Source organism: Panicum virgatum, chromosome 3K, assembly GCF_016808335.1.
Source record: "Panicum virgatum strain AP13 chromosome 3K, P.virgatum_v5, whole genome shotgun sequence".
Lineage (NCBI taxonomy): Eukaryota > Viridiplantae > Streptophyta > Magnoliopsida > Poales > Poaceae > Panicum > Panicum virgatum.
This window is the reverse complement of record NC_053138.1, coordinates 19,023,781-19,050,248: the sequence shown is the minus strand read 5'-3', so window position 1 is coordinate 19,050,248 and position 26,468 is coordinate 19,023,781. Positions and strand designations below refer to the sequence as shown.

Below are 26,468 nucleotides of genomic sequence, written 5' to 3'. Positions count from 1 at the left end.
GAGCAAAGCCGTCGGAGCTAGCTGACGTGGAAGAAGCCAGGCATGCATGCCCGGCCAGATGGGAGTATGCCCGGCCAGATGGGAGTGAGTTCGCGCGCGGAGAGGAAAACATTCACCCCGCGGAGACCCGTGCTGCTTCGGAAATTTGGCGCATTCTCTCTGTGCGTACAAGTAAAAAGATACAGTAGTACGGCCGTAGTAGCATTGCTTTGTGTCAGTGATGAATATATTATGTATATACTCACAGGGGCGGAGGGCCTGTTATGGCCCGGTACGGCGCGCCATATCTAAAGTCCAAAAAAAATTTCATACCCCCGCATTTCAGCCTAGCCCATGTATCCGAGAGGCCAAGAAGCCAGGCAGCCAGCGGCTGGCGACTCCCCGAGCTCCCCAGTCCCTTCTGAAACCTAGCCGCACGCCCGTGCCCGTCGACCGTCGTCCGCCTCCGCCACTCCGCCCCGGCCCCCGGCGCCCTCTCGTCGACCTCGCCCCGGCGGCCGGCGCCCCCTCGTCGACCTCGCCGCCTCGGGCCTCGGCGTTGCCGCGTCGGCGACCCCGCGCGCAAAAGCTGCGCCGGTGCGCCCGGCGGCCGGCGCCCCCTCGTCGACCTCGCCGCCTCGGGCCTCGGCGTTGCCGTGGCGCGGCGTCGGCGACCCCGCGCGCAGGCTGCGCCGGTGCGGCCGCGGCCGGCTAGCCCCTCGTCGACCCCGCGCCTCGGCCCAGGCCTTGCCGCCTTGGAGGGCACCGAGCGGGCGCTGTTCGAGAAGAAGCGCCGCATCCGGCAGGCGCTCGAGGAGGGCAAGCCCATCCGGCCATCCCCACCGAGCTCCGCAACGAGGAGCACGAGCTGCGGAGGCAGATCGACCTCGAGGACCAGCAGTTTCAGACCTTCTGGAAAAAGAGAATTAGTTCGTCGTGTAAGATGCCAATTTCTTCTCTCTTTTTTTTCTTTTGAAACGAGTGGAAGCATGTATGCATAGCTAGTCATAATTAATAAAACAATTTACACTTCCTCTTAGCAACCTTGCTTATCCGAGCCACCGTGCCTCTGTAAAGTTCTGCAACCAGGATATGGACTCCGGCAGCGGCAGCAACAGAAAGGGAAAAAGAAAAGCAATAGAATATGGAAGAGGTACCAAATAAATTAATAGAAGTATTCAAAATCTCAAATTCAAATAGATGTAGAACTTGAGGTAAAGGTGCTAATTTACTTCAATGCAATCTTTTGTTTGCAGATCTGAAGAGCTACTTTACCCAAAAATCTAGCACTAGCATCACTCCAAGTACTCATGGAAGTGGAGTTGGTCTCGAGGCATTGGAGAGGGAGGAGGTGGTGCTGCAAACTCAAGTAGAGAGCACTGATGCTGTAGCAGTACCAATGCCAGTTGAAGATGTTGAAGGTCAAACCGGTGGTGGTGTGAACTCAAGTAGAGAGCAAACTCAAGATAAAGATGCAAGTGATCAAGGTATAATAACTGAGTTCAATCCAGAACATGTCATCTCTGATCCGGGTCTTCGCATTCCAATAGATCAATTTGGTCCTAATATTGAGACTTAATGGTTGTGTATATTGAGAGGGAGATATTTAAAGGAATTGATATTCAATCTATCAAAAAGACATTTCAAGTGAAGAAAGATAGGAATATAAAATTGCCGAAGCATCCTAAACACAACCGGACTGAACGCAACTAATAAATTTATCGGTATAACTCTATACTCTAATTGCATATCTCATATTACATTTAATATTTTAACTCTAATGTTTCACTACTAATTTATGTTTTCTCTTTGTTTAACAGCTTATTTTGGTCCCGTTGTTGATTTGATGTGTAATCTACATGTTTTTCTTCATTTAAGGTACTTCTAAACGATGGTCTTGTTGTGAACTTTTATTTCCGTACAATACATAAATGTAGTCTAGAAATGCACCGCCGCACCTAAATTTTTGGTTATCCTCCGTCACTGTATACTCATGACTATTATTGACAGCTAGTGGTAAAGTACTAGTATTACGTGCGGTTAGCAGCTAGCACTATGCTCGTGTTTGTGATGATGTACCGATCAATGACATCGTTACTGTACTTGTTGACACCAACTGCAAGGTGGCATGGTCACTGACGCGATCGACGACTACGAACGAATGCACGAACTGATCAGCTGACTGCTGAGTTCGCAGCACGATCTCCAGGCGACGAACATGATGGCGCGCCGGCGTGAGAGAGAACCAGGCCAGAGGCGATGGCCAGGCGGGTACATACTCCTAGGTGGAAGAACCGAAGAAGCACAGCTAATTATTACGCGAGTGATCTGAATGCTTGATTTCCTATCAACGGTCTTGAATCCGCCTACTGGAAGGTAGTCGTTGTAACACCCCCATGTTCCGACCGGTCCGACCGGTGTCGCCGGCCGGTCAGACCGGTTGCGCCGGTTGCCGCGCGTCGAGCATCATCGCCGGCGAGCGACGCCACGCGTCGGCCATCCCCGGCGTCGAATGTCCTCGTCCCTCTCCCTAGACGGCCGCTTGATATTTTTCCCTCTCTCTCTCGCTCAGCTCCTCGGCCTTCTTCTTCCTCGAGCAGAGCTCGAACGAGCTCGAGCAGCTCGCTCCCGCCGGCCAAATCCCCGGCCTCCGCCCCACCGTCTTCAAATCGCCGCCAACCGAACCTCCCTCACCTCCCTAGCTCCCTCCTCAACCCCTCCGAGATGAGCTCCGGCCGCCGCACGGCCGGGAAACAAAGGTTCTCCGGCTGCCGGCCATCCATGGCCGTCGAGCTCCACCTCGACGTCGAACTCCTAGCTCCGGCCACCGTTTTCTTCGTCCAGCGGCTCAAATCGAAGCTAGGTGAGGTGCTGATTCTCGTGCTCTCCTCGTTCTTGCGCGTTCCCATAGTTTCCGCGCTCGTTCGTGGTGTTGCCGCCGCCGCCTTGCTGCCGTTTGCCGCAGGCCGTGTGCAAGCGCCCCTGCGTTGTGCCGCCGCGTGCGCCGGCTTTGCCCAGCAACGCTGCCGCTACACCGCCCCGCACCGCCGCCGTCCGGCCTCACCGCCGGCGAGGGCTGCTCGCCGGGCCGTTGGCCGTGGCCCTGTGCCAGTCCGGCTCAGCCGAAACCGGTCTGACCGGTATTAGGCACCAGTCTGACCGGTGTGTGCCCCTTTTATTCATTTGACGAAACTTGTAGGTTGCCTAATAAATTAAAGAAAAATTCTAAAAATACAAAAGTAGTTCCATTTGAATGTTTAGATCTAAATCTCCAAGGTAAAAATGTTAATTCTTGTGAAATAACCTTTTTGCCCCGTTAAAGATTTAGGATGTGTTTTAGGCTTATTTAATTAGTTTAGACAAATCTATTAGTCCAAAAATTATGAAACCTAGGCAGTAGTTTAATTTAGGCATGTGTAGTTCACCATAAAAGTTTCACGTCCAGAAAACGTAGTTTGATATGTTAGTTGGTTTCTCCATATGTTAGTACTTCTATGCATTAAGGAATAGTTTATATTTGAGAAGAGTCTTGTAAATTAAATTAGAACACTGTATCAGTAGCTACATTATACTAGATTTTGCTTATCACGAGGATGTATTCATGATTTACTTTAGTGAATTTATTCTACTCTAGGCCGAGTTAGTTAGTTCATATTAAAGATATATTGCTAGGGTTCATGCTAGGCCGTATAGTAAGTTGAGTGGTATCATTTTATGGAGTTAATGACGAAAATGTTACATACATGATGAGTGTTGTTGCTATCATGTTCGGTCAGCCGGTCCGATCGGTGCAGGGACCGGTCTGACCGGTCATAAACGGTCTAACCGGTTTGGTATACCGGTCTGACCGGTAGAGTCAGGTCTGACAGGCGTAATCATATGTAAATCGTAGTGTTTATACTCGGTCGGTAGTTGTTTTTGTGTTGGTAAAATTTTGTTTGCATTACATATTTTCATGTGCATTAATTGGCGGTTCATATGCATTCATATAGAGTACGTGGTGAGAACATCGACTACAGATGGATCGTGAAGCCCAGGATCGGCGAAGCAGGATTGAGTAGGAATTCGTGAAGACCCGGCCCAATGGTCGGAAGGGCCCAAGGCCTTACTAGAATTAACACTAACTTAGTGTACCATCAGGCAAGTCCCGGTACACATCCTACTATTTTAAATTATGTCACCTATATATGTCTCTAATAATTGTGCATTAGGTATAGAAATTGTTTGAAACCTTAGTTGCATGATCCCTAGGTTTTCTTGGGCCTTATACTAGTATGAATAGGTCGTTAGCACTGCTATGCTTAATAGGGCTCAATAGAAGTCGAGTGATAATGCTGTCACTCGCGAGATGTAGGATGTCTTTATATTACAGTATATGAATTATTATATTCAAGATGGAAGGTATGGGATGGGAGGCCGGATGCGGGAAGGTGTAGCCCCATCTGTGTCGATTAAGGACTGTTCCGTTGCCGGCTGTGCTGATCGGGGATTGAATTGTACTAGCCGCATGCCGGGAGTAGGAGGTAGTCAAAACCGGTAAGCCGAGTACTGCTTTGCTTCGAAAGTACCGGAACCCGCACCCAACTCCTGGGGTGAGTCGAGTAGTCGCGGAGAATTGGGATGCATATGTTTACTTTTGGTGGTCTCACGTTGAGCTCGGCTGACCATATGTCGTTGGGCTGGTTCCTGGAGTTCGAGGCGGGGAGGGGAAAGGTTGGTGCGTGGGGTCCGACAGGGCTTTTGCGTGCCGTGTTGGTTAGGTCCACCTTGCAAGGTTAAATCGGATCGATTCGCCGTGACTCGCGGTTATGAGAGCCTTGATCTCTTGGTCACATCGTAGAAAGGAAAATGAGTAGAATTGAGAAGTGAAGAAATGTGGGCTGATGACATCCAATTAATGATTTGATCACCTTGATTGTTGTAGTTTCGCCAATCATAGATGACTAGTAATTTTATTGATAAAATGCGGCTAAAACATTGAAAGTAAGGGTATACATCTAGATGCTATTTCTGCAAAATAACCACCAGCCAAATGCCGTGCATGTCTAGGTATGTGGGCTAAGTATACCCAATAGTCGGGTAAGTCTTGCTAAGTATTAGTTGCTCAGGGTTTGTTGTTTACTCTATTTCAAGTTTAAGAGCTATCTAGGTGTCATATCGGTGGGCTCGATGTGGTGCCTTATCTTCACGTCTCGGTAGTTCTCGAATTATTTAGTTTGTTTTATTTATTCTCTAGTAAAAATGCTCTGTAAGTTAGATTCTCCTCCGCTGCTATCTTTTCTATTGTAAATATTAAATTTAAAGCGGTTTTGTAAAAGCCTTGATATTATTTACTATTTTTGTAAGTTTTTATCGTGCTGGTACCTTCTGTGCTCACCTTCGTGCGAGACTTCTGGTGTGTTTCGATCGGCCTGTGGGTTGGAAACAGCCTATCAAGTTACACTTAATTAAACTAATACGCCAGACGATGGCGGTTACGCTTAATTAAGTGTTTTAACTCGGCGGGTCTGTCACAGTCATAGTGTGTAGCTAATTGTGAAGCGTCTGAATAATCATGTGTGTACAGTGTCCGCCACCTCTCATGGCCATTCCATGACATGGTAATTCCTTTAATCTCGCCAACAAAGAAATTAAAACTCGGCCACAAAAAAAAATTCTCCGTTAATATTTTACCAGAGTTGAATTCGAGATCAACCGTCGAAAAATCCTCATTTAATTAGTGTTTACAATTAGGAGGCGCATAAATATTTGGTATCTTAACTCCCGAATCCAGGTACGGTGAAACGAAAAAGTCAGGTTCCTGGCGGTCAAAGCTACGTGTCGGTACGACACGAACTCGGACTCGACTACGACCAGAGTCAAGGGGGATTTGTAGCGGCCACGGCGATCCGGCTGGCGGCGGCTTCCAGGTCGGTTCGGTCCCCAAATCCAGGCCACTCGGCACTCGCCAGCCAATAAAGCCAAACCCCCGTGGCGAGAACCCAAAGGAGGCCACCCCCACGCGCCGAAGCAGCTGCTGCAGGGCTTGCCGCCGCCGCAAGCGCAGTCCGCGTCCATGGCGAAGGGCAAGTTCAAGCACAAGCCCACGGGGGAGCGCACCTTCTCCTCCCCCGAGGAGATCGGTACGTCCGCTGCGCAATGCACCTCGCGGTTTGGTCTGTGTGCTCTGTAATCGGTTCGGCAGCGGTTTAGGGTTTTAGTTAGTGGCCCTTTTGCGGGTCGGTTGCTCGATCGTGCGATGCCGCGATCGGCGCGGTGGGTGCGGAGAGAGCGGCCTTCTGTTCCTCGTTGGCTTGTTTGGTCGCTGTAGAAGCTAGTTGGCAATTAGTTTGATCAAAAGGTTTTTATGCGAGGAGGAACTCTGCTCTTGGTGATTGGGGATATCGGGAGCTGTTTCCCCCTTACTCTGTTTCGTTTGATTCGGCGTTGTCTACCCTTGCGATGGCTTGCATTCTATAATGATTCCCTTTCTATTGTGGGGAGAGGAGATGGGGAGTTGATTTGTAGCTGTAGGATACCTGAACTATGGCAGCCGTGATCATAAACGAGGTGTTGCTGTTCAATTAGTATAGTTTTGCCACCTTCTAGTATGGTGCTGAACTGCTGGTTGCTTCTGTTCAGCTCCCTTGTGCTGTGTGGATAACGTGCTACCTGATTAGCTGTGATGCTAGCAAAAATTCTCTTGTGCAAATCCCTTTATGTAATTTGTGTATTGTCATGGAATGTGCTCACGTTTCTTCTGAAAGATTTTCCTGTCTGATTCGATCATAGATATAAATGTCAGCACTTGTTAGATTTTGAGATTAAGTTGGAACTGCTGTATAGTATGTTGTTGTACCACACACTATTTTGCAGCAAGTTGATGCTTGGAACTGCTATTCCTTATTAATAAACTAATTATAATTCGGTGAGTAGAGCCCCAAAGGGAGGCCCGCGGTACTGCTCACACGGCTACAGTATACGTGAACAGTACCCCGTGGGTGATTAGGGTTTAGCTAGGGCACCTAGTCTATAAAGGTGGCCTGAATCCTAGGGTTAGAGTTATCGAAGAAGAATAGAACCAGCCTTAGTCGACCTGTTCTTCGGCGATCTGGCCGGATTTCTTGCCCGGCCAGGTGTTCTAGTCTTCCTGATCTAGTCAATCCATAACAAATTGGTATCAGAGATCTAGTGCAGGGGCACCAATCCATAACAAATTGGTATCAGAGATCTAGTGCAGGGGCACCGTCATCCACCATGACCGGCCCTAGCACGATCCTGCGACCCTCTCCACCATATCCGCCAAGATCGGCTACGCCCTCACGCAACTCTCCATCATCAACGAGAAGCTGGATTCCCACGAGGAGCGCCTTGCGCGCCTGGAGAAATTCCAGCAAGCGAAGAAAGTGGGGTCGCTGCTCAGGCGGGCGACGCTGGCCGGTGGCTACATCATCGACGGCGCCCCGTCTGCTGCACCGCCGTCCTCAACAACATCGCCAGCAGTCGCAGCGGTGCCAGCGCAGTTCCACACTGCTACACAATTTGCTGCACCGGCGGCGGCAAACTTCGGCGGCGGCGCGCTGCCTGTCGGCGTGACCGCTAGTACCTTGCTCGTGGCTGCCCCTACGGTCGTCTCTGCACTAGCAGCGAGGGCGGCAACAGCACCATTGGCAGCATCCGCGTCGGCGGCGTCCTCGTCTGGTTCCTCCGCCGTTGTTCAACGCTATGTGCCGCCGCATCGGAGGGCCAAGGCAAGGGCGGAGGCTTCCGCCACAGCGTCCGCGTTGGCAGTGCCCTCGTCCTCATGCTCTATCCACCTCTTCTTAGCCGCCGATGGACGACAAGGATTGGGTGCCGTTCTTGCTCTGGACGTACACGCTCGCCGCCGCGGCGGCGGCGGCTATCTCATGAGCTGCCCAGAGGAGCAGGTTAGAGGAGTAGGCCTGTGGTGGGCTGCTTTGTGCATGTTGGACATGCCTTATGGGCCAGTGGACTGGTTCCTCCCCACAGCGCCAGCCCATAGGATGCCAGCAGTTGGGCGTTGTTTGCTGTATGGGCTGTTGCGCTGCTGCTGCTTTGTGACACCTTCAGCCCGTGTACAGTCATTGCAGAGCTTCTACTTCCGTGGGATCCAGGGAAGCCTTGGATTTTTGTTCTTCGCATGGAGAGAGGAAGGATGCGATGATCACGTGGAAGCAAATTAGTATTTTTTTCCATCATAAATAAAATCAAGCCGAGATGTAAAAGGCTTGTTTCTAGGTATTAGCTTTGTGTCGAGTCAAGTTAGCATGCAGCTCGTGGGCGAGCTGCTTCGAAAGGAGGAGAGTAGTGGGCTGAGTAGAGCCCAAAGGGAGGCCCGTGGTACTCTTCACGAGGCTACAGTACACGTGAACAGTACTCCATGGGTGATTAGGATTTAGCTAGGGCGCCTAGTCTATAAAGGTGGCCTGAATCCTAGGGTTAGAGTTATCGAAGAAGAATAGAACCAGCCTTAGGCGGCCTGTTCTTCGGCGATATGGCCGGATTTCTTGCCCGGCCAGGCGTTCTAGTCTTCCTGATCTAGTCAATCTATAAAAGATATCTTTAATGTGAAATTGAATGCAGCGGCTGGTACTTCAGCAGACCGTCCAAGAACCTTTAAGAAGGTTTGCACCCACCCTTTCTTTTCAACTTTACTGTACTGATGTTCCATTGAGCAATTGCTGCCTCTGTTTCTCTTATTCTTCCTTCTACTCTGAACATGCCAATAGGATTTACTTCTGAGTTAGCAACTGACTTGCTTAATTTGTACAACCTATTTGTATTCAAAACCATGTGAATGCCCTAATTGCAGACTAAAAGTGATGAGCATAGCTAACATTTTCTTTGAATTAAAGCACATATTATGTGATTATATGATCATGTCATGCTCATTTTGGTGGCTGACTTGTATTTATGTAATCAAACTTTAGCAAGGTGAAAAGGATGTCTATGATAGAAGGGGAGAGCCAGAACAGGAAGAAGATTCTGAAGATTTTGCAAAAACCGTAAGATATTGGAACTCTTCCTGGAAACTTACATTCAACTTCATTGTTTACATTGTTTGATCTTATGATGTACTGTTTTTTCATACCATCAGAAATACAAAGGTACAGAAGGTCTTATTGAGATTGAGAATCCAAACCTGGTGAAACCAAAGAACATAAAAGCCAAAGACATTGATGTAAGTGGGACACTTAATGATTGTGTACTATGATTGTTTTCTGCTTATGGTCAAATATAGTATAATGTTCTCCGGGGATGACGATGTTGGTAGATAACTATGGCTGGCTGCTGCTGCTGCCTGCAGCTGCAGCGGGTTAGCTTCAGCTGCAGGTCTGAGCACATACAGCTGCAAAGCAAAGATCAAACTTCTTGTATGTCTATGCTTGAGGAAGAAATTTACTCATCTGTTAAGAGAAGATGTGATGCTATATAAACATACTTGAAAAATTAATAAGAGTTGGAATAAGGGTAATGGCACTGTGCTTACACGTTGAAGTTATGCTAAATGTATTTACCGAACCTGCTAGTGGCTCAAAATGTTGTTAGCTTGACCAGAAGTTCATGTTCTTTTCCCTCCGTACGTATATGTTGTTTTCTGTTAACATGTTTTGAAAACCTTAGTGCCTGAGCTAACTAATTTTGTACTGGTGCAGATTGGTAAGACACCTGACATCTCCAGGCGTGAAAGGTATGTTCATAAACTTGCATTCTTGTTAATCAATAGCACATGTTTTTACTGCATGCTATGTTTTCTTTGTTTCCATACTGACGAGTTTGTTAATATCATGTTCAGAAAGCATGAAAGAATACTTCTGCTGAAGCTGCTTTTTGTTATTTTTAATAAAAGTAAAAAAGAATGTTAAATGTACATTATTGATTATTGGATAGCTGCAATTTTACAGTCTTTAAGGAGTATTATGAGCAAATATTTATACCTGTAATATAATATTAGTATTTTTATTATTCTTATGAGTCTTGCTGTAGAGAGGAGCTTGAGAAACAGCAATCTCATGAGCGTTATATGAAGCGGCAGGAGCAAGGAAAAACAGAACAGGCTCGGAAAGATTTAGGTGAAACTTTGCCTCTGTCCTTTATATGGTTTGTTTTTTACTTAGATCTTGTACTTTGGAGAGTCAGAGATAGTAACTATTTTATCCATGTTAATGCACCACCAAGAAAAATGTTACTGCTAAAAGTAATAACCTGCTGTTGTATCATTTGGGCAATGCCTGGACTGGTGAAGATTCAATTGCTGACATGTACTAATTTCCATGCTCTGAACTTTACTATTATCTCCTTTTGCTAAACATTCATGATTTTTTTCCGTCATTTTGCAAATGTAGAGCGCCTTACTTTAATTCGGCAACAAAGAGCAGAAGCTGCAAAGAAGCGTGAAGAGGAAAAAGCTGGTATGTCTCTTGCTACTTTCGCCTGTTAGGAGCAAGCTTGTTTGGAGATTAAAAGATTCATATCTGGATATTTGTCATAAGCAGTTTGCAATTAAAATTTGCTTTTCGCCTAAAAAAAATTAAAATTTGCTTTGTCATATCCCTTCATGTTCTTCTGTTAAGCAATCACCAACTTTCTTTCGTACTGCTCACACCTGATTCAATGTAAACCCAGATAAGCTATAGCAGCGACCTCACGCTTTTTCTAGTCCTAACTTGTGCTGAAATTCGTTTTATTACATTACATGCTCCACTGCATTACAATGCTGACTCTTGCTAATGTTGGCAGCCAAAGAAGAGAGGAAGGCTGAAGCGCGCAAGTGACCTGGCAAAGTATGACACCATAGGGCTTTATGGGAGCTGTGGTAGCTGAATGACAGCAGTAGTTTCCGTGCTTCTGATATCTCTTGAGATTACTACGCTTATTACCATTTTGAGTAGTGTAATTGCATGAATGTTGATGGTGCTGGTCAATGATCACCACGAATTGTCTTCCATATTCATGCAAGGGTGACCACGAATTATCAACTTTGAGGGTGGCGAAGTAGAGTAATTGCAACTTGTCTGGAGTCTGGACAATGGTTCCATGTTATGGTGTTTTCCTATGTTGGATAGTGTATGGGGAAAATTGGTCCCTAAAGATCGCCGTTTCCGTAAAATACCAGTAAAATATCTCCGTTCCGTAAAATAGCATCGAAAGAATGAACGTTACCCTAAACTAGCAGTCTGTCACGTTTTCCGCTAACTTCCGTCACGACGTCCGTTCTTCCTTCTTCCTCGCTGCCCCATCACGCCAGCTCGAGCAGGAGCACGGCCACCCCGGACGCCGGCGCGAACGAGGGCCCGCCGCGGTGTGCATGGACAGGCGCTGCAGCCCTAGGATCCTGGAAGGTGGAGGAAAACATGACAGCAGTGGGGGAACAAAGCCCGCACACGCCTACTTCATCGACTCGGCTTCTCCTCCTCGGCTCCCCGCTCGCTCGCTCGCCATGCCGCCGAAGCGCGCATGAGGGGTGGCGGCGGGTGGAAGGGTGGAGCGGTGGCTGCAGCCCGGGGGATTCCGCAACAAGCCGAAGCACGCCGGAGAGCAGCGCAGCGCAAAATATTTGGCAGTGGGATTCCTTGCGCCATTCATCCGCCTTACCGAGCGCCAAAATTCATCATCCTCACAGCATCTCCCGTCATTTCCTTGAGCCAGCACCATCAGTGAGCAATCGTGATTCCGTTTGAGCAGAACCCAACCAAAACCACCCACTGTCGCCTCCGGTCACCATGTTTCCCTGTTTCTGTCCGCCTCCGCGCCGAGGTGAGGTCGCCGGGGAATTGAGCCCTCCCAAGTTTCTAGGCTAGTTTTAGGTGGGAACGGAGTGTTTGTGCAATGCATAGATGGTGTAGGAGGTACTTGTTGGCCGGCTCTGGGCCTAGCTTGGATGGAATGCAAGCTCGCCGCGAGCCGCGGCAATGGGGTCGCCGTCGAGCCCTGTGCTTCGGTGCTTCCAGGACCAGGCTGGCATGCTCCTGGGGGTGCTGTGGTGCTGGTTGGACGGCTGGTTGTTGCCGGGGGGCCTCGGTATAGTTGGCCGTCGTGCACCGTGGCCGTCCGGCCGCCGGCGAGCATGTTCTCGTCGGTGTCGGGCAGGGCCGCAGGGTTTTAGGGGTCTAGGGAGCGCAGGGGGCTGGGGAGTAGGCCGTGGGCCGGGCTGGTCGTCGTCTCCACTGCGTCGCCGCAGCACGCGCACGCCGTCGCCACTCACCGCGTCCGCCGCCGCGAGCTAGCTCGAGGCGGCAGCCTCCGCGTCTGCATCCGCATCCTCTCCGCTCCGCCAGCACAAGAGCGCCTTTGACACGCCGCGCCCGCACAATAGGGGAGCAGAGGGAGGTGAGGTGGAAGAGGAGATGTTTGCCGTGGTGAGGCACGGGACGAAGCGCTCCTGGAACTGCTTGCCTGTCGCCTGAGCAAAGCAGAAGGGAGAGGAAGTTCACGGAGGAGACGGCGTTTGCACGGAACGTGACAAAATGCTATTTCTAGATGACGTTGCATTCTTTCGATGCTATTTTACGGAACGGGGGTCTTTCAATGGTATTTTGTGGAAACGGCAATCTTTCGATGCTATAGAACCAATTTTCCCTAGTGTATGTTTCCAGCATGTGCTACAATCAGTGTAGTATATCCGAAGTTTTAAAGATCAAGTTATTCTTCCCCCATTCCCCAACCCTGGCTTGTAGCTGTGGCGTGGGCTTAGTTTGGATAGCTGAGCTACAAATACTCCCTTTGTCTCACAAAATATATATTCGTTTACCTGGGAAATGGCTCTGACAATGTTTCACAATAATGTGCAGTTTCTCCTAACCTTTTGTTTTCTATTCTGACAATGTTTCAAATAATGTGGCACTGTTTCTATTCTGCATTGTTTGATGTAATGTAATGAACCCTTTCCCTTTTCCGGATGTACTCCAATCAAGTTGCAGGATTTTCGCTTGGTAAGTTAAAATGCTAAATATACATTGGGGAAGGAAAACTAAAAAAAATGAAACGACTCCGCTGGGGATCGAACCCAGAATCTCTGGTGGGAAGGAAAACTAAAAAAATGAAACGACTCCGCTGGGGATCGAACCCAGAATCTCTGGTTCCGTAGACCAGCGCCTTATCCATCGGGCCACGGAGTCCTCGTGGTACATGTTTACCATACCAATTATTTATATTTTATACTTGTACATCGTTTTACGTTCATCAAGTTCGAACAAACGAACATAATGGTGGCCGTCATCTTGGTACTAACACAACGTGATAACAACCTTATGGTCCTTACAATTGTGCATCTACGATGGTACTGTTCCATTCCTCGGGAGGACACCGCACCAAAGCCGAGGTCCAGAGATGCCCCAGGTCATGCCTGGCACTGACGCGGCCTGTCGGCCTGACATTCTCCAGCGCGCCCTGCTCATCAGGAGGAGCTCACCAACAGACCGTCCCACATTAAACTGGCATAGCTTAAGCTTTTAAAACTCAGTTGGTGAAATAGTTTTTTTCTGGAGAAGCAACTTCTCTAATATCTAATAAAGTTAAAATTAGATCTTGTTTAGTTGCAAAATTCAAAATTACAAATCTATCACATCGGACGAGAATCTAACATGCATGGAGCATTAAATCTAGACGAAATAGATAACTAATTGCATAGTTTGCTTGTAAATTACGAAACAAATCTAATGAGTCTAATTATACTATGATTAGACATTAAATTGCTACAGTGATTGCTACAGTAACAATACTCTAATGATGTATTGCTTAGGCTCGTTACTTTTGTCTCGTAGTTTATAGACGAGTTCTGTAATTAATTTTATGATTAGTTTATATTTAGCACTTCAAATGTGAAAAGATTCTATTTCAAAAAATTTACACCCCGCAACTAAATGAGACTTTATTACAAAAAATGTTTGACGATATAACTTCTTCCCGGTGAAGCTGAATGAAGCCATATTTTTATAGTTTCACCCCGCTAGTGAAAGTACAATAGCTTTACGAGTTGCTTCAGAGGAGAAGCGGCTGGAATTTTACGTTTTTGGTATAGCTTCACAAGAAGTTGTTTTTGAAGTTTTTTTTTTTGAAGCTATGTCAAAGGGCCTAAGCCTAACTATGCCGTTGCTGATGCTTCTGGCAATAAAGCAAAATCAAATATCGTCAGTACTGTCACGACCAATTGTAGCCGGTCATCATCAGATGTCACGACATCGGAATTCAGGACGAAAGAACCAACCAACTGCAGGCAGCCAGGCGCCGACACAAACGCTCTTGCCCTCGCCACAAGCAAGTGCCGTGCCTGAGATGCCAGGTTTTAGAGGGGCTCCTATGTATCTCGTAAAAGATAGATAAAACATTTATTTTTAAAATTTATTTTGACCCAATTATCTGCTATAAATATGTTTAATATTTTAGTAAAGTTAACTCAATATTTTATTAAACATGTTCAACATTTGACTTTCAAAATATTGAAACTGTGAAGATAAATATTGAAATTGGAGATATAAAATGTTGAAAATACTGAAATAGAAATGTTGAAGATTTCTTCTCCGAGGAGCGGCGTGTTTCTTCTCCGACGTCGGTGTGCCCGGCGCGACGCGCGGCGCAGCAGCAGCGCCACCACGTGCCGCGGGAGCAACAGCACTGCAGCGTGCCGCAGTAGCGCGCGGCAGGCAGGCATGTGCGGCACTCGCGACGACGCGAGGCGGCGGCGGGTGGAGCGTAGGTAGGGGTGGTAAAGGGCCCAACATTTTGAACTATAAAATCTAAGGATCGGGCCCTAAAAGGGCCAGGCTCTAAACATATGTATTTTTGAACTAAAAATTTTAAGGGCTTTATTGGACTGTGAAGAGACTATTAGGGCCACGGCCCATTACCACCCCTGAGCGCAGGGTCAGGGGCGGCGGTGGCGCACAGTGAGGAAGAGGGTAGGAGGAGGAAGAAAGTTAGGGTTGAGAAGATCCAACAGATGAGATGATTTGCACGAATCTCAAACATTGGAAGATGGAGAAGAAAAAATATTCCAGAAGATGTATAGGATTCCTGGGTCTCAAGATGGATACGACTAGAGGTGTTAACGGGCCATGGCCCTAGTAGTCTCTTCACAGTCCAACAAAATTCTTAAATATTTTAGTTCAAAATTGTATAAAATTAGAGCCCAACTCTTTTAGGACCCGGCCCTTAGATTTTCTAGTTCAAAATTTTAGGCCCTTTTATCAACCCTAGATACTACCCAACAATGCGGCTGGGACCCAATAGGCCAATAGGCCGCGCTCCACTACACCCGAGCCGGCTGCTTCCCATTGCAAGGGAAATGGTGGTGGTGGTATACTGCTCTGGGTGTCTGTAGGGGTGGTAATGGACCATAGCTCTAGTGGCATTTTCACAGCCCAACAAGACTTTTAAATTTTTCTACCTCAAAATTGTATAAGATAGCCTAGTCCTTTTAAGGTCCGGCTCTTAGGCTCTGTTTGGGGGAGCTTCCTGCACCTTCTCCCACTCCAACCAGTTGGAAAAGCTAGAAGCTCGCCCAAACGGACTTGCTTTTCTCAGTAGCAACAAGCGCCAAAAGCTCAGTTTTGCCTAGGAACGAAAAGCTAGTCGGAAGGAGCTTCCCGAGCTTGTGCCCCAGAGCGTTACATACCTCCCCACGAAACTTCAATGAAATTACCCGCTTTTGTCACTGGTATATAACAAAGATCTCTCCCTCTCCTCCTGTCTCGCGCTGCGGCGCTGGCCCCCTCCCCTCCCGAGCGAGTCGCACCCCCCCTCCCCCACACGAGCGGCGAACCAGAGGGCGGCGCCGCCCCACCTCCCCTCTGTCGCAGATCTGGGAGGCGCCCCGCTCTGCTCCCACCGCCCCCGGATCCGGGAGGAGAAGGTCCTACCTCGGCTCCTGGTCCCCGTCGCAGGCTCGCAGCGCCCCTGCCCGGCTGTCCCTGCTCGCGCGCCCCCTCCGGAGCGAGGAGCTCCCTGTCCCGGCGGAGGCGAGGCCGCAGGTAGCGGCGGCGGCGGCGGCCCGGAGCAGCAGCACCACCCTGCGACGGAGCGGTTCGAGTCGGCGGCTCCGGTGGAGTAGATCCTGGCGGTGCTGGAGGGGGCCGCGTTGGCGGCCGGCCTGGTGGTGCGCGAGCTGGACGACGGGTCGGTCAGCATGGAAGGGACGCGGAGATCTACGAGCTCATGCCGGAGCTGATGGCCGTGAAGGTGCGGCGCAAGTCCGGCGCCGCCGCCGAGTGCGCCGAGTGGTCCATCATCATCATCAGATGATGTTGATATGTGCGCATTTCGTGATTTCATTGCGAACTCGTTGATGGCAGATAGAGGGTAGACAAGTTGTGATGGTGCACAACTCATTTTGTATATGATATTATTAACTAATCTGTTCAGACGAATCATTACCGCTCACAAGTAATCTGGTATATATTATACCAGAGGGTATTTCAGACTATCCACTCCTCAGCTCAGCAGCTAGCCATCCAAAAGCTAGGTTGTCAAACAGGCCAACTTATCAGTCCAGCAGATTCTCAGACCAGCAGTTTTTCGGACCAGCAGATGAGTTTCTCGGACTAGCAGAGGGCCTTAGATTTTTTAGGCTAAAATTATAACCCTTTATCGCCCCTGGGCGTATGACGTCATATACATGGATCAATTCCACACGGTTTATTTAGTTGTTGAGTTCGATGCTTACTAGAGATGGCCACTGATGACAGTGAAGCGCTGCCTTCTGAGTCGTCTCTGCTCGCTCGCTCGCTCTTGGGATGCGTTTGGTTCAGGAGCGGCCGGGGATGGAGCCGTCCCATCCCTTGTTTGCTTCGCGAGCGTAGGAGCGGAGCGATTCCTCCGAGCGAATATTCGCTCCAGATTCGGGATGAACTCGTTCGGCAAAATCGATCGGACGAGTTCGCTCCCGTTCCACGCCGTCTCTTCCCGTCTCTCGTGCTCCCTCCGGCGCCCGCGATTCTCTGCTCCCCACGACGAGCTCAAGCAGGGGGCACCACAGCCGGCGAAGGCGGAGCTCGGCAGGCGTGGAGTAGGTGGAGGCGGCGCTCGGCCGGCGTCAGTAGGCGGAGGCGGCGCTCGGGCAGGCTGGAGCTCCGGCGATGCGGGTCAGAGCTCTGGCAGGGCGGAGCTTGGAGCGGCGCGGGCGGAGGCGCGACCGGCGCGCGCAGTGCCCGGAGGCGGCGCTCGGGCAGGCTGGAGCTCTGGCGATGCGAGACAGAGCTCTGGTGGGGCGGAGCTTGGAGCGGCGCAGACGGAGGCACGACTGGTGCGGACAGAGCCCGGAGGCGCGGGCGGAGCCAGCTGGCGTGCGCGGAGCTCGGCGACGCGGGCGGACCCAGGCTGTGGACAGAGCTCGGCGGCGCAACGAATCGGGCTGCGGCGAACTGATTTGGGCGGCAGCGCGACGAATCCGGCGGCCGGGGCGCGCGGAGCTCGGAGGCGGGCGGAGTGCGGCCTGGGCGCGCGGAGCTCTGCGGCGGGCGGAGTGTGGCCGGCTCGCGCGGAGCTCGGCGGCGGACAGGGCGCGGCCGAGCCCGCGGCGGCGGCGAGCAACGGGTGGGGCATGGAGCCGGCGGCGGCGACAGCGACAGGCAGGTGGCTCACGGAGGGGAGAGGAGAGCAGGGTAGGGGGAGGAAGAAGACCAGTGCATGATATGTGGGTCCCACCAGACGGAGGCTAACGGAACAAGAAATCTGTTAAAGCTCATCCTTCCAACCAAACAGAAAATGGAGCCACTCCGTCCTTCCAACCAAACATAAAAACGGAGTCATTCCATTCCTTTAATCTAGAATGGAACCGCTCCATCCTACTTCACTCCTCAACCAAACGCACCCTTGATCGCGCGTCGGTATCATGTTTACTTGTAAGCCTGGTAAGCGCAGGATGATTTTCCCCAGGTGGTTGATCCGCACCGCGTGGCTTTTCGCTCGCTTTTCTGTTAAACAATTCGTCTCGCCACTCCCATTCCCTTTCCAATTTCCAACCAAATTCGCTCATTCTTTTCTGACGAGTGCCCCTTTTTATACTTTCTAGGACAGTGAGCTGAGTCCCTTTTTTTATTTGCTTCTTCCAAACAATTCACAAGAGACATGTCATGAGGGCAAGGAAATCGAGAATCAGGAGGCGGACACACAGCACAGAGATAGTTTGGCAAGAACTCTGCTCGAGACATCCCCAATCCTCTGTACAACTACAAGCAACGGCATGGTGAAGTCATCGTCATCCCCGACACCGGCGTTGCAACCACCGTCTCAAGATCAACAGCTACAACCGAACTAACCAAAAAAGAAGTGCGGGGGGATGGTACGCAAGAATCTACTGCTAAAAGCTAGCTCTCGCTTCTGGGTTGATCAACCGGAAGCCCGCTCGGCAGCGGCGAAAGCGCGTGGTGGCCGACGGCGGCGTTGGCGGCGCAGGGGTGCCAGCGGCCGGAATCGAAGTTCTTGGCGTAGCTGTCGGCGTCGTACTTGAAGGTGGCGGCGGCGGCGGGCGCCCTGCAGGCGTTGCTGCAGATGCTCTTGCTCTCGCGCACCAGCCGCCGGAGCAGGCCCCTCCACGCGCGGTGGCCGCCGCGGCCGGCGTCGTCCCCGCCGCGGGCGAGCAGCTGGAAGCGCGCGGGGCTCCGGCGCACGCCTGGGGGCAGCCACGCCGGGGAGGCCATGCAGCCGGAGAAGTAGGAGGACTGGGTCGGCGTGGACGGCTCGCTGTCCATGTCCATGGCTGGGGAGGGGCAGAGGGGGGAGAGGGCGGAGGGAGGCAGGGCGTGTGTGCGAGTGAGAGAGAGAGAGAGGTGTCGAGGTGGTTCGTGGTCACTATTTATCGAGCCGCGAGGCTGAGAATATGGGTGGCCGTGCATGCCCGTACTATACCAGCTAATTACCGCCTGTGAGTTCCCAAACTTAGGATCTGCTACTTAAATAAAGTACTAATCCCTCAGATAGAGTAAAGGCCGTTTTGACGTGGTCAGCGTTCTGAAGATAAATTTGGAAAATAACTTAGAATATTTCTAATAATGTAAATAATTACTATAATTGAGATAAATATTTTTTTGCGAAGTATATCGAGATAAATCTACCAGTTTGGAGCATAAATAAATGAGTAAATTATACCCATCATACATCAACTTGTGCGGTGGTATCACTTTAATTCAGTAAATTGTAAAACGCACGAATAGATACATAAACTTGTCAAAAGTGTGCATCTACAGTCACACATACACCACAGAGCATATTTATGTCACAAGCTTTAATGTGGAGAAGAGGGAGGGTCCTAATGCAAATATTTTTTCGCTGATGTTGGTCTCTGCCATGTGATGATGCTCACGCTACCCAGTTCGATCCATCGATGTGTGATGATGCTCACGCTACCCAGTTCGATCCGTCGAAAGCTCGTTACACATGATCATATATCTGTTGTTTGCTTTTTTGTCCACTCTTGATAGTGTAACATCAAAATTTAATGTTCTAAATTCTCGAGGTCTAGAATATTATAAACAAATGCACAACGAGTTGAAAGAAAAATAAACAAGAATATATTGTAGTCCGAACAAACACTAGTGACAGTACTAGAGATTCATGGCTGGTCCATAACAATCACACGATAAAAAAGGAGATTGTTTCAAAAAAAACAAAAAAGACTCTCGTAATGGCCTGGGTGCCTGCCTTGAGTTGGCGCGTAACATATCCTGTAGCAGAAATAAATTCGATACTACTTGCATTCACTTTTGCACTATTAAAAATGAGTTAGTGCAAGTAAATAGGTACTAACCTCATTCATCAAATTGAAGACCGTGCTCTCCAGATGTTTTACTCGGATCATTTGAAGACCACCGATTAAAGGGGAATACATATTTGCATTATGGCCCTTTCTTTTCTTCACATTAAAGTTTGTGATCTAAATATGCTATGTTATGTATGTGTGACTGTAGATGCATATTTTTTACAAGTTCATGCATCGACTTGTGCATTTTACAATTTGTTGGATTAAAATGATACAACCACACAAATTGATGTATGATGGGTGCAATTCACTTTAAATAAATTACAAGTACAACAAGTATATATTCGGCCGGTTGAAAAAAATGAAGAAGGTCGACGAATTTAATATAAGGGTTTTCAGGTTTTGGAAGAACGGTCGATGGAGCTGGATAAGTGGTTGCACGCATGGAATAAAAACGGTCAAAGTATAACATGTTCCTAAACAAAAACACAACGAGGACCAAAATAGTTTGACAACGACAATATAATACACACCCTAGAAAAGTTTCTTTTACGGTCGGAAAATATGAATCGCGGGATCATGACTTCATGAGACACGAGTAGTAGTGCTAGTAGTGGACTCGACCGTGAAAGAAATGCCAAGCCAAAATGCTAGTACTACTGACGTACTAACATCAAACTGTTTCAGCCTTTAAGGGTTCCTTAATTATTGTTCCTACTCCAGCTGATAACCTTTACGTATTTATCAAAAATGAAAAGGGGGAGTAGTATTATCTTTATCCTGTATCCTTGCTGGAAAGTGGGTGATCGCCCATCATTAGCAGCAATGATCACACGAGCATAAATGCATCATTAGTGAGAGGACCACGCCCAATTATGGCGGTGCTGCCAAGTGCCCAGGAAAGGATAAATGGAGAGTAGTGCCCAGTAAGGATAAGAGCAAGTAGTATTATGGTAGGCTATAAACAGACTGAATAGTGAGGTGACGATGAGAGAAAACAAGAGAGAGAAATTAGGTTGTAAGCTTACAGCTAACTATTTGACACAAGAATCAAGAAATTTTATAAAATAGACAAATGAGCTATGAATTAATGATGGAGGGCTAAACCACTATATAAATGAACTGAGAGATGAACTGCAAAGAGTCTTGCAGCCTAATGGATTAAGGGGCCGTTTAGTTACCAAAAATTTTCACCCAAAAATTTTCACCTCTCCTTTAAACACATGTATGAAGCACTAAATGTAATTAAATAACAAAACTAATTATACAGTTTGGATGTACACGACGAGACGAATCTTTTAAGTCTAATTAATGCATGATTAGCCATAAGTGCTACAGTAACCCACATGTGCTAATGCTGCGGTCAAAGACCTCAAAAGATTCGTCTCGTGGTTTCCAAATGAGTTCTGAAATTAGTTTTTTAATTAGTGTCCAAAAAACCCTCCCGACATCTGGTCAAACACACGACGAGACATTCAAATTTTTTTGCATTTGGAACTAAACGGCCCTTAAAACACTAGCTTGTTCTAAGTGGAGAGTGGAGATCCCATAGTCATCGTACACTTGCAGCTAGGACACGACTGGAAGCGAGGTGTTACTCGCAACTCGCAGCAGGTACATGAACACCACTGCACCAGCCAAAATATTAATAGTTGTACACCCACTCCGGTGTGCGCGTACACAGTTTTTTTTTCCGCCATCAAACAAGGAACATATGCTCTCGATTTTTTTAAAAAAAAATAACATACGGGGTATCAATGAAGGAACATATATTCAAGTAAAAAGACTACCATAACATGAACGAGTTCACAGATCACTATGTCACTATCATGTTCATATTAGCTCTCGCGTACGTGTGTTTGTAGAAAAGAGTATGCGTACGTGTATATACGAGTGTCCGCATCTGTGTTTGAACAAAAAAAACTCTAATATCTATTTTTGAAAGATCAATAGGAAAAGAAAACTCTGGGTTTTTTTGAGAAAAAAAAAGAGAGAAAAACTCTGGTGTAAGGTGATGTCGTGATTTAATAACAAACGGGCCAAAACCTAGCACGACTGCACGAGCGGCAATCTGGAATGGACCGCGCGGCCATGGATAAGCCGTGAGTGGGCTGGTCTGGCCTGGCCGAGGAGATGAAAGGCCCCACGGGCCACGGCCTTTCTCCGGGTGCACCCGTTCGTTCATCTCCGCAGCCGGTGAGGGCGATTTTTTTATTTTTTATTTTTGATTTTTACAAAAATATATTTTCGATTTGGAAATTTACAAGAATATACTCTGGCCGCCCCGCTGCCGGACGGCCGGGACCTGGCCGTCCGGCAGCGGGGCGGCAAGGGCATTTTTGAAAAAAAATTACAAACAAAATTATGCGCAGATCCCTGGGGGCAGCCGGGCGGCCGGGATATATTCCTTTAAATTTCCAAATCGAAAATATATTTTTATAAAAAACGAAAATAATAAAAAAAAAACACCGCCGGTGAGGTGGTATGTGGCCGTCAGACAGGCGGGTCCAAGCATGGTCGTCGTGAAACGCTAGTAAAAGCAAACGGATTCAAATCTGTAGGCTAGCTGGCACAGCTCGAGGAGTCTTCAGCGACCACGAGTACATGCGCGCGGGAACAGCGGCAGCAACACAACCGGAAACTGTTTCTGGATTCGTAGGGATGATGATGATGATGATGTAAGAAAAAAGAGGTTTGTTAAGATTTTTCCAAGGATAGACGGCGCCACGCTTGAAAAGCGCGGGGGGGCGTCGCTGCATCCCCTCCCACGGCGACGCGTGACGGTGCAACCGCCCGCCGCCATGCCGGGCCCTCCTCCTCCGTCCAATACCCCGCCTCCATCTACTACGTCTACTTCTATTACTACTACCAGCCCGCCCGCCCCGTCGCCGCCAATTCCAAGCACCACTCCCGAGCCGTCGACCCCGTCGCTTCCATCTGCTGGGCCGGACCTGCCGCCCGCTCCACCGCTGCAGGCGCCGCCGGTTCTGCCGCCGCCGCTGACGACTCCTGTCGCTCCGCCGGCGTTTCTGCCTCCGCCAGCGCCTCCTGCTGCTGCGCCACCGCCGCCTTTGACGCTGGTGCTTCCGCCTGATCCTCCGGCTGCTGCTTCGCCGCCCCCAATGCCGCCCCCACGCCGTCACCTACGCCATCACCTCCCATGCCGCCTTCACCACCGGCGCCCTCCCCATCGCCCCCAATGCCGCCTGCACCGTCAGTACCCGCGCCACCGCCGGCGACGCCTGCACCAACGCCCACGCCGTCGCCTCCAGGGACCCCTGCACCACTGACGCCGCTACCGCCGTCCCCAGCGGTGCCAGCGCCAGGAACGCCGTCCGCGCCTCCTCCGGCGACACCGGAACCACCAACGCCGGCGCCGACCCCGCCATCTCCATCAACGCCAGCGCCACCATTGCCTTCGCCGCCTTCCCCCGTGGCGCTAGAGCCACCAGTGCCGTCTCCGCCTTCTCCGGCGACGCCCGAACCAGACCCGCCAACGCCCTCCCCACCCTCCCCACCAACGCCAGCGCCACCGTTACCTTCGCCGCCTTCCCCGGCGACGCCCGAGCCGCCAAGGCCGTCTCCGCCTTCTCCGGCGACGCCACGGCCACCAAGGCGGCCCCGGACTCCGCCAGGTGTCCCGGCCCCAGCCGTGCCACCATCCCCGCGAAGGACGCCAGAGCCACCACCCGCAACGCCATCTCCGCTCGCCCCGGACCCTCCAGGGGCGCCCAAACGGCCGCCCTTGCCGCCTCCTGCACCGACGCCACCATCTCACCGTGGCCGCCCGGCTCCTCCTGGCGTAACCCCGTCGCCGCCGAACGTCGACGGACGACCCCGCTCGCCGCCTTCCCCGCCGCCGCTCACACCTCCGGCGCCTTCATCGCCGTCATCGTCGTCGCCGCGGTCGTCGCCGTCGCCATCGGCTACGAACGGGACCGTGATCGGCGTCTCCGTGGCCGTGGCGACGGTGGTCGTGCTCGGCCTAATAGCCGGGGTCATCTACTGCTGCTCGAAGACGCGCCGCCATCGCCGGCGCGGCTCCTCTCCGGCTGGTACGTATCCATACCCGATATGTCGCTTGCTTTATGCGTTGCGTGCTGGCATACTGCTTTCCTTGTTACATTTTCGCGCTGATAGATTAGATCAGCAGATCGTCGGCGCAAATCATATTCGGCGTTGACATTAAAAAATTCAAAATTCCACGTTTTTGTTTCAAAATACAGTATTCTACAATTTTCTCCTCTTATTTGAATTATTTATCTTATTATATGTTTGTCTTCCGTCCTCATCAGGCAACGTCTACGGCGCCGGCCCCGGGCTGCCGGTGACGTCGAAGGTGTCGTCAGCGCCGTTCACGTCCCCGGCGCAAGCGTACTCGCAGTCGCAGCAGACGTTCCCGCCGTGGGACACCAGCAGCGGCGTCCTCTCGGGCCCCCTGCGCCCGCCGCCGCCGCCGCCGGTGACCGGCGGCGCGGTGTCGTACGCGGAGCTGGCCGCGGCGACGGGCGGGTTCTCGGGCGCGAACCTGCTCGGGCAGGGCGGGTTCGGGCACGTGTACCGCGGCGCGCTGGCGGGCGCCGGCGAGGTGGCCATCAAGCGGCTGCGGCCCGGGAGTGGGCAGGGCGAGGTGGAGATCATCAGCCGCGTCCACCACCGCCACCTCGTCTCCCTCGTCGGCTACTGCATCCACGGCGACCACCGCCTGCTCGTCTACGAGTACGTCCCCAACAAGACGCTCGAGCTCCACCTGCGCGGTACGCTCCCCACCACACCTCTGGCGTTCGGATGCTGACGGGCTCTTCGTTCTCACACGCATGGCGGCATGGGGTTTCAGGGAGTGATCGGCCGCCGCTGGACTGGCAGCACAGGTGGAGGATCGCGCTCGGATCGGCCAAGGGACTGGCCTACCTGCACGAGGACTGTAAGTTTCAGTTCATGCGTGCCTACTGGCTACTGCTAATATACTTTCCCGGCCTTCTTTTTTCCTGCTCGTTTTTAGCACTCTGCTTGTCTGAATTTTCCGAGAGGTGGAGTGTGGTCGTTGTGTGTGATGGGGCGATACCCGGACTTGGTTTTTTTTTTTCAGGTGATCCTAGGATCATTCACCGCGATATCAAGGCGGCCAACATACTCCTGGATTACAATTTCGAGCCCAAGGTAAGCGATTTCAAGCATGCATTACGACCTGATGAAAGGTCACGCTGCTTGCGTTTGTCTGAAGAGCCGAGCATTTCGTCGTGCAGGTTTCGGACTTCGGGCTGGCCAAGATCCAGCACGCGGACGACACGCACGTCTCCACGCGCGTGATGGGAACCTTCGGGTAATGAATCGACTATCACTCGCAGCTCCAAACCTTTTTCAGTTACAGTGAACAAGTGCAGAACAGAACGCATTATTGGTGGTGGTAACATATGAGCTCGTGTTCTTGGCCAGGTACTTGGCGCCGGAGTACGCCACCACCGGCAAGGTAACCGACCGGTCCGACGTCTACTCCTTCGGCGTCGTGCTTCTGGAACTCATCACCGGGAAGACCCCTGTCCTGTCGTCCGAGCCCTACAACGACGAGACCTTGGTTTCTTGGGTGAGCGATCCGAATTACTCTAGCAGACATTTCATTGATTTATATTGTTCAAGTAGAGGTGCCTGAACTTTTCTGGTACAGTCAAGGCCAAGGCTGACGAGAGCTCTCGAGGAGGACATCCTGGACGGGCTGACCGACCCAAGGATGGGCGCCGACTACGACGCCGGCGACATGAGGCGGCTCATCGCCTGCGCCGCCGCCGCGGTGCGGCACACGGCGCGGTCCCTCCCGCGGATGAGCCAGGTGACCTGTCATCACTGCAAACTTGCCCAAAAAAAAGGCACATTTTTTTCGCTACAGATTTTAGCAGAACGCTAACAGTGGACGTGCTGTTTCCATGAACAAGCAGATCGTGCGGTACCTGGAGGGCCAGCTGTCGGCGGAGGCCCTGGACGCCGGCGTGGCGCCGGGGCAGAGCGAGCTGCTGGAGGATCACGCCGGCGAGCAGCTGCGGTGGATGCGGCGGCTGGCGTTCGTGCCGGGGACCACCACCGGCGGCTTCCTCACCGGCAACATGAGCAGCAGCTACGTGAGGGAGCCGACGAGCGAGTACGGCCTACACCCGTCGTCCAGCTCCAGCGACGGCGCCGACGCGAGCGAGGTGTCGAGCGCGCACAGAGAGGCGAGCCGGCCGCCGACCACCGCCGCGTCCAGCGCCACGGGCGCGGGGGTGGAAGGGCAGAACTCCGGTGAGTTCGGGGCCGACGATGGGGGGAGCCGGCGCGTGCGCCCCGGATGCGGTGGCGCGTGACGGAAGTTTCGATGTCCCGTTGGGTTTTCATTCTAGGGGTACACGTTTAGAGTTGCGACAGGGTAGTGCTAGAATTTTGCTAGAGGGAAATTAGCAGAAAGAAAGAAAAAGAAAGATCGTTCAAGTGTAGAGTGGCAGTAGTTTCTGAGGAACTTTTCTTCATATATGAAAACAAGATACGTAGTGGATGCAATGATTTCTCTCATGATCGGATTAGGTGCATGGAACTTTCTTGTTAGTTCCATTTGCTTTCTGCTTTGTTGTGCTTACGTGTGCTCTTCCAAGAGACGCGTTGCGTGCCAGGTGGATGGCTAGCATGGACTAGTGTCTAGTATATGCATTTCATTGCTGTCGTTGCTATTTTTACAAAAAAAAAGAAAAAAAAACTGTTTCCAACTTCTACGACGACACAATCAATTCTTCCATCATCCTCTGCTCGTTGTTATATGTAAATCCATATC

General features: G+C 50.6%; 4 protein-coding genes and 1 non-coding gene across 9 annotated transcripts; 3 read left to right on the top strand and 2 right to left on the bottom strand.

The window, feature by feature from the left end:
* The first annotated feature begins 325 nt into the window (after positions 1-325).
* LOC120698119 lies at positions 326-4,119 on the top strand. 5 transcript variants are annotated; one of them, XR_005684723.1, is made up of 6 exons: positions 326-917; positions 1,020-1,132; positions 1,236-1,466; positions 1,576-1,703; positions 1,800-1,857; positions 3,972-4,119. XR_005684723.1 is itself a non-coding variant. In XM_039981605.1 (5 exons), the coding sequence occupies exons 2-5, from the start codon at positions 1,072-1,074 to the stop codon at positions 2,116-2,118; spliced, it is 366 nt and encodes a 121-aa protein (XP_039837539.1). In that variant the 5' UTR covers positions 326-917; positions 1,020-1,071; the 3' UTR covers positions 2,119-3,965. The 5 variants fall into 5 exon arrangements, 1 of the variants encoding a protein (XP_039837539.1); XM_039981605.1 differs by lacking the exons at positions 1,576-1,703; positions 3,972-4,119 and adding an exon at positions 2,103-3,965; XR_005684722.1 differs by lacking the exon at positions 3,972-4,119 and adding an exon at positions 2,103-3,965 and having other exon boundaries at positions 331-917; positions 1,236-1,703.
* A 576-nt stretch (positions 4,120-4,695) lies between these two features.
* Positions 4,696-11,015, top strand: LOC120698118 (28 kDa heat- and acid-stable phosphoprotein-like). The gene is made up of 8 exons (XM_039981604.1): positions 4,696-6,101; positions 8,563-8,603; positions 8,910-8,984; positions 9,077-9,160; positions 9,636-9,670; positions 9,967-10,052; positions 10,326-10,391; positions 10,720-11,015. The coding sequence occupies exons 1-8, from the start codon at positions 6,035-6,037 to the stop codon at positions 10,752-10,754; spliced, it is 489 nt and encodes a 162-aa protein (XP_039837538.1). The 5' UTR covers positions 4,696-6,034; the 3' UTR covers positions 10,755-11,015.
* Positions 11,016-13,024: 2,009 nt separating this feature from the next.
* TRNAR-ACG lies at positions 13,025-13,097 on the bottom strand. Its single transcript has one exon. It is a non-coding gene; the product is annotated as a tRNA-Arg (tRNA).
* A 4,894-nt stretch (positions 13,098-17,991) lies between these two features.
* On the bottom strand, positions 17,992-18,750 carry LOC120701291. Its single transcript, XM_039985403.1, has one exon. It carries the CDS (start codon positions 18,669-18,671, stop codon positions 18,282-18,284), a length of 390 nt encoding a protein of 129 aa, XP_039841337.1. The 5' UTR covers positions 18,672-18,750; the 3' UTR covers positions 17,992-18,281.
* Positions 18,751-21,748: 2,998 nt separating this feature from the next.
* LOC120700686 (proline-rich receptor-like protein kinase PERK1) lies at positions 21,749-26,223 on the top strand. Its single transcript, XM_039984930.1, has 8 exons — positions 21,749-21,774; positions 22,891-23,612; positions 23,968-24,429; positions 24,762-24,832; positions 24,919-24,995; positions 25,109-25,256; positions 25,338-25,499; positions 25,606-26,223. Exons 1-8 carry the CDS (start codon positions 21,749-21,751, stop codon positions 26,005-26,007), a joined length of 2,070 nt encoding a protein of 689 aa, XP_039840864.1. The 3' UTR covers positions 26,008-26,223.
* Positions 26,224-26,468: the final 245 nt, after the last annotated feature.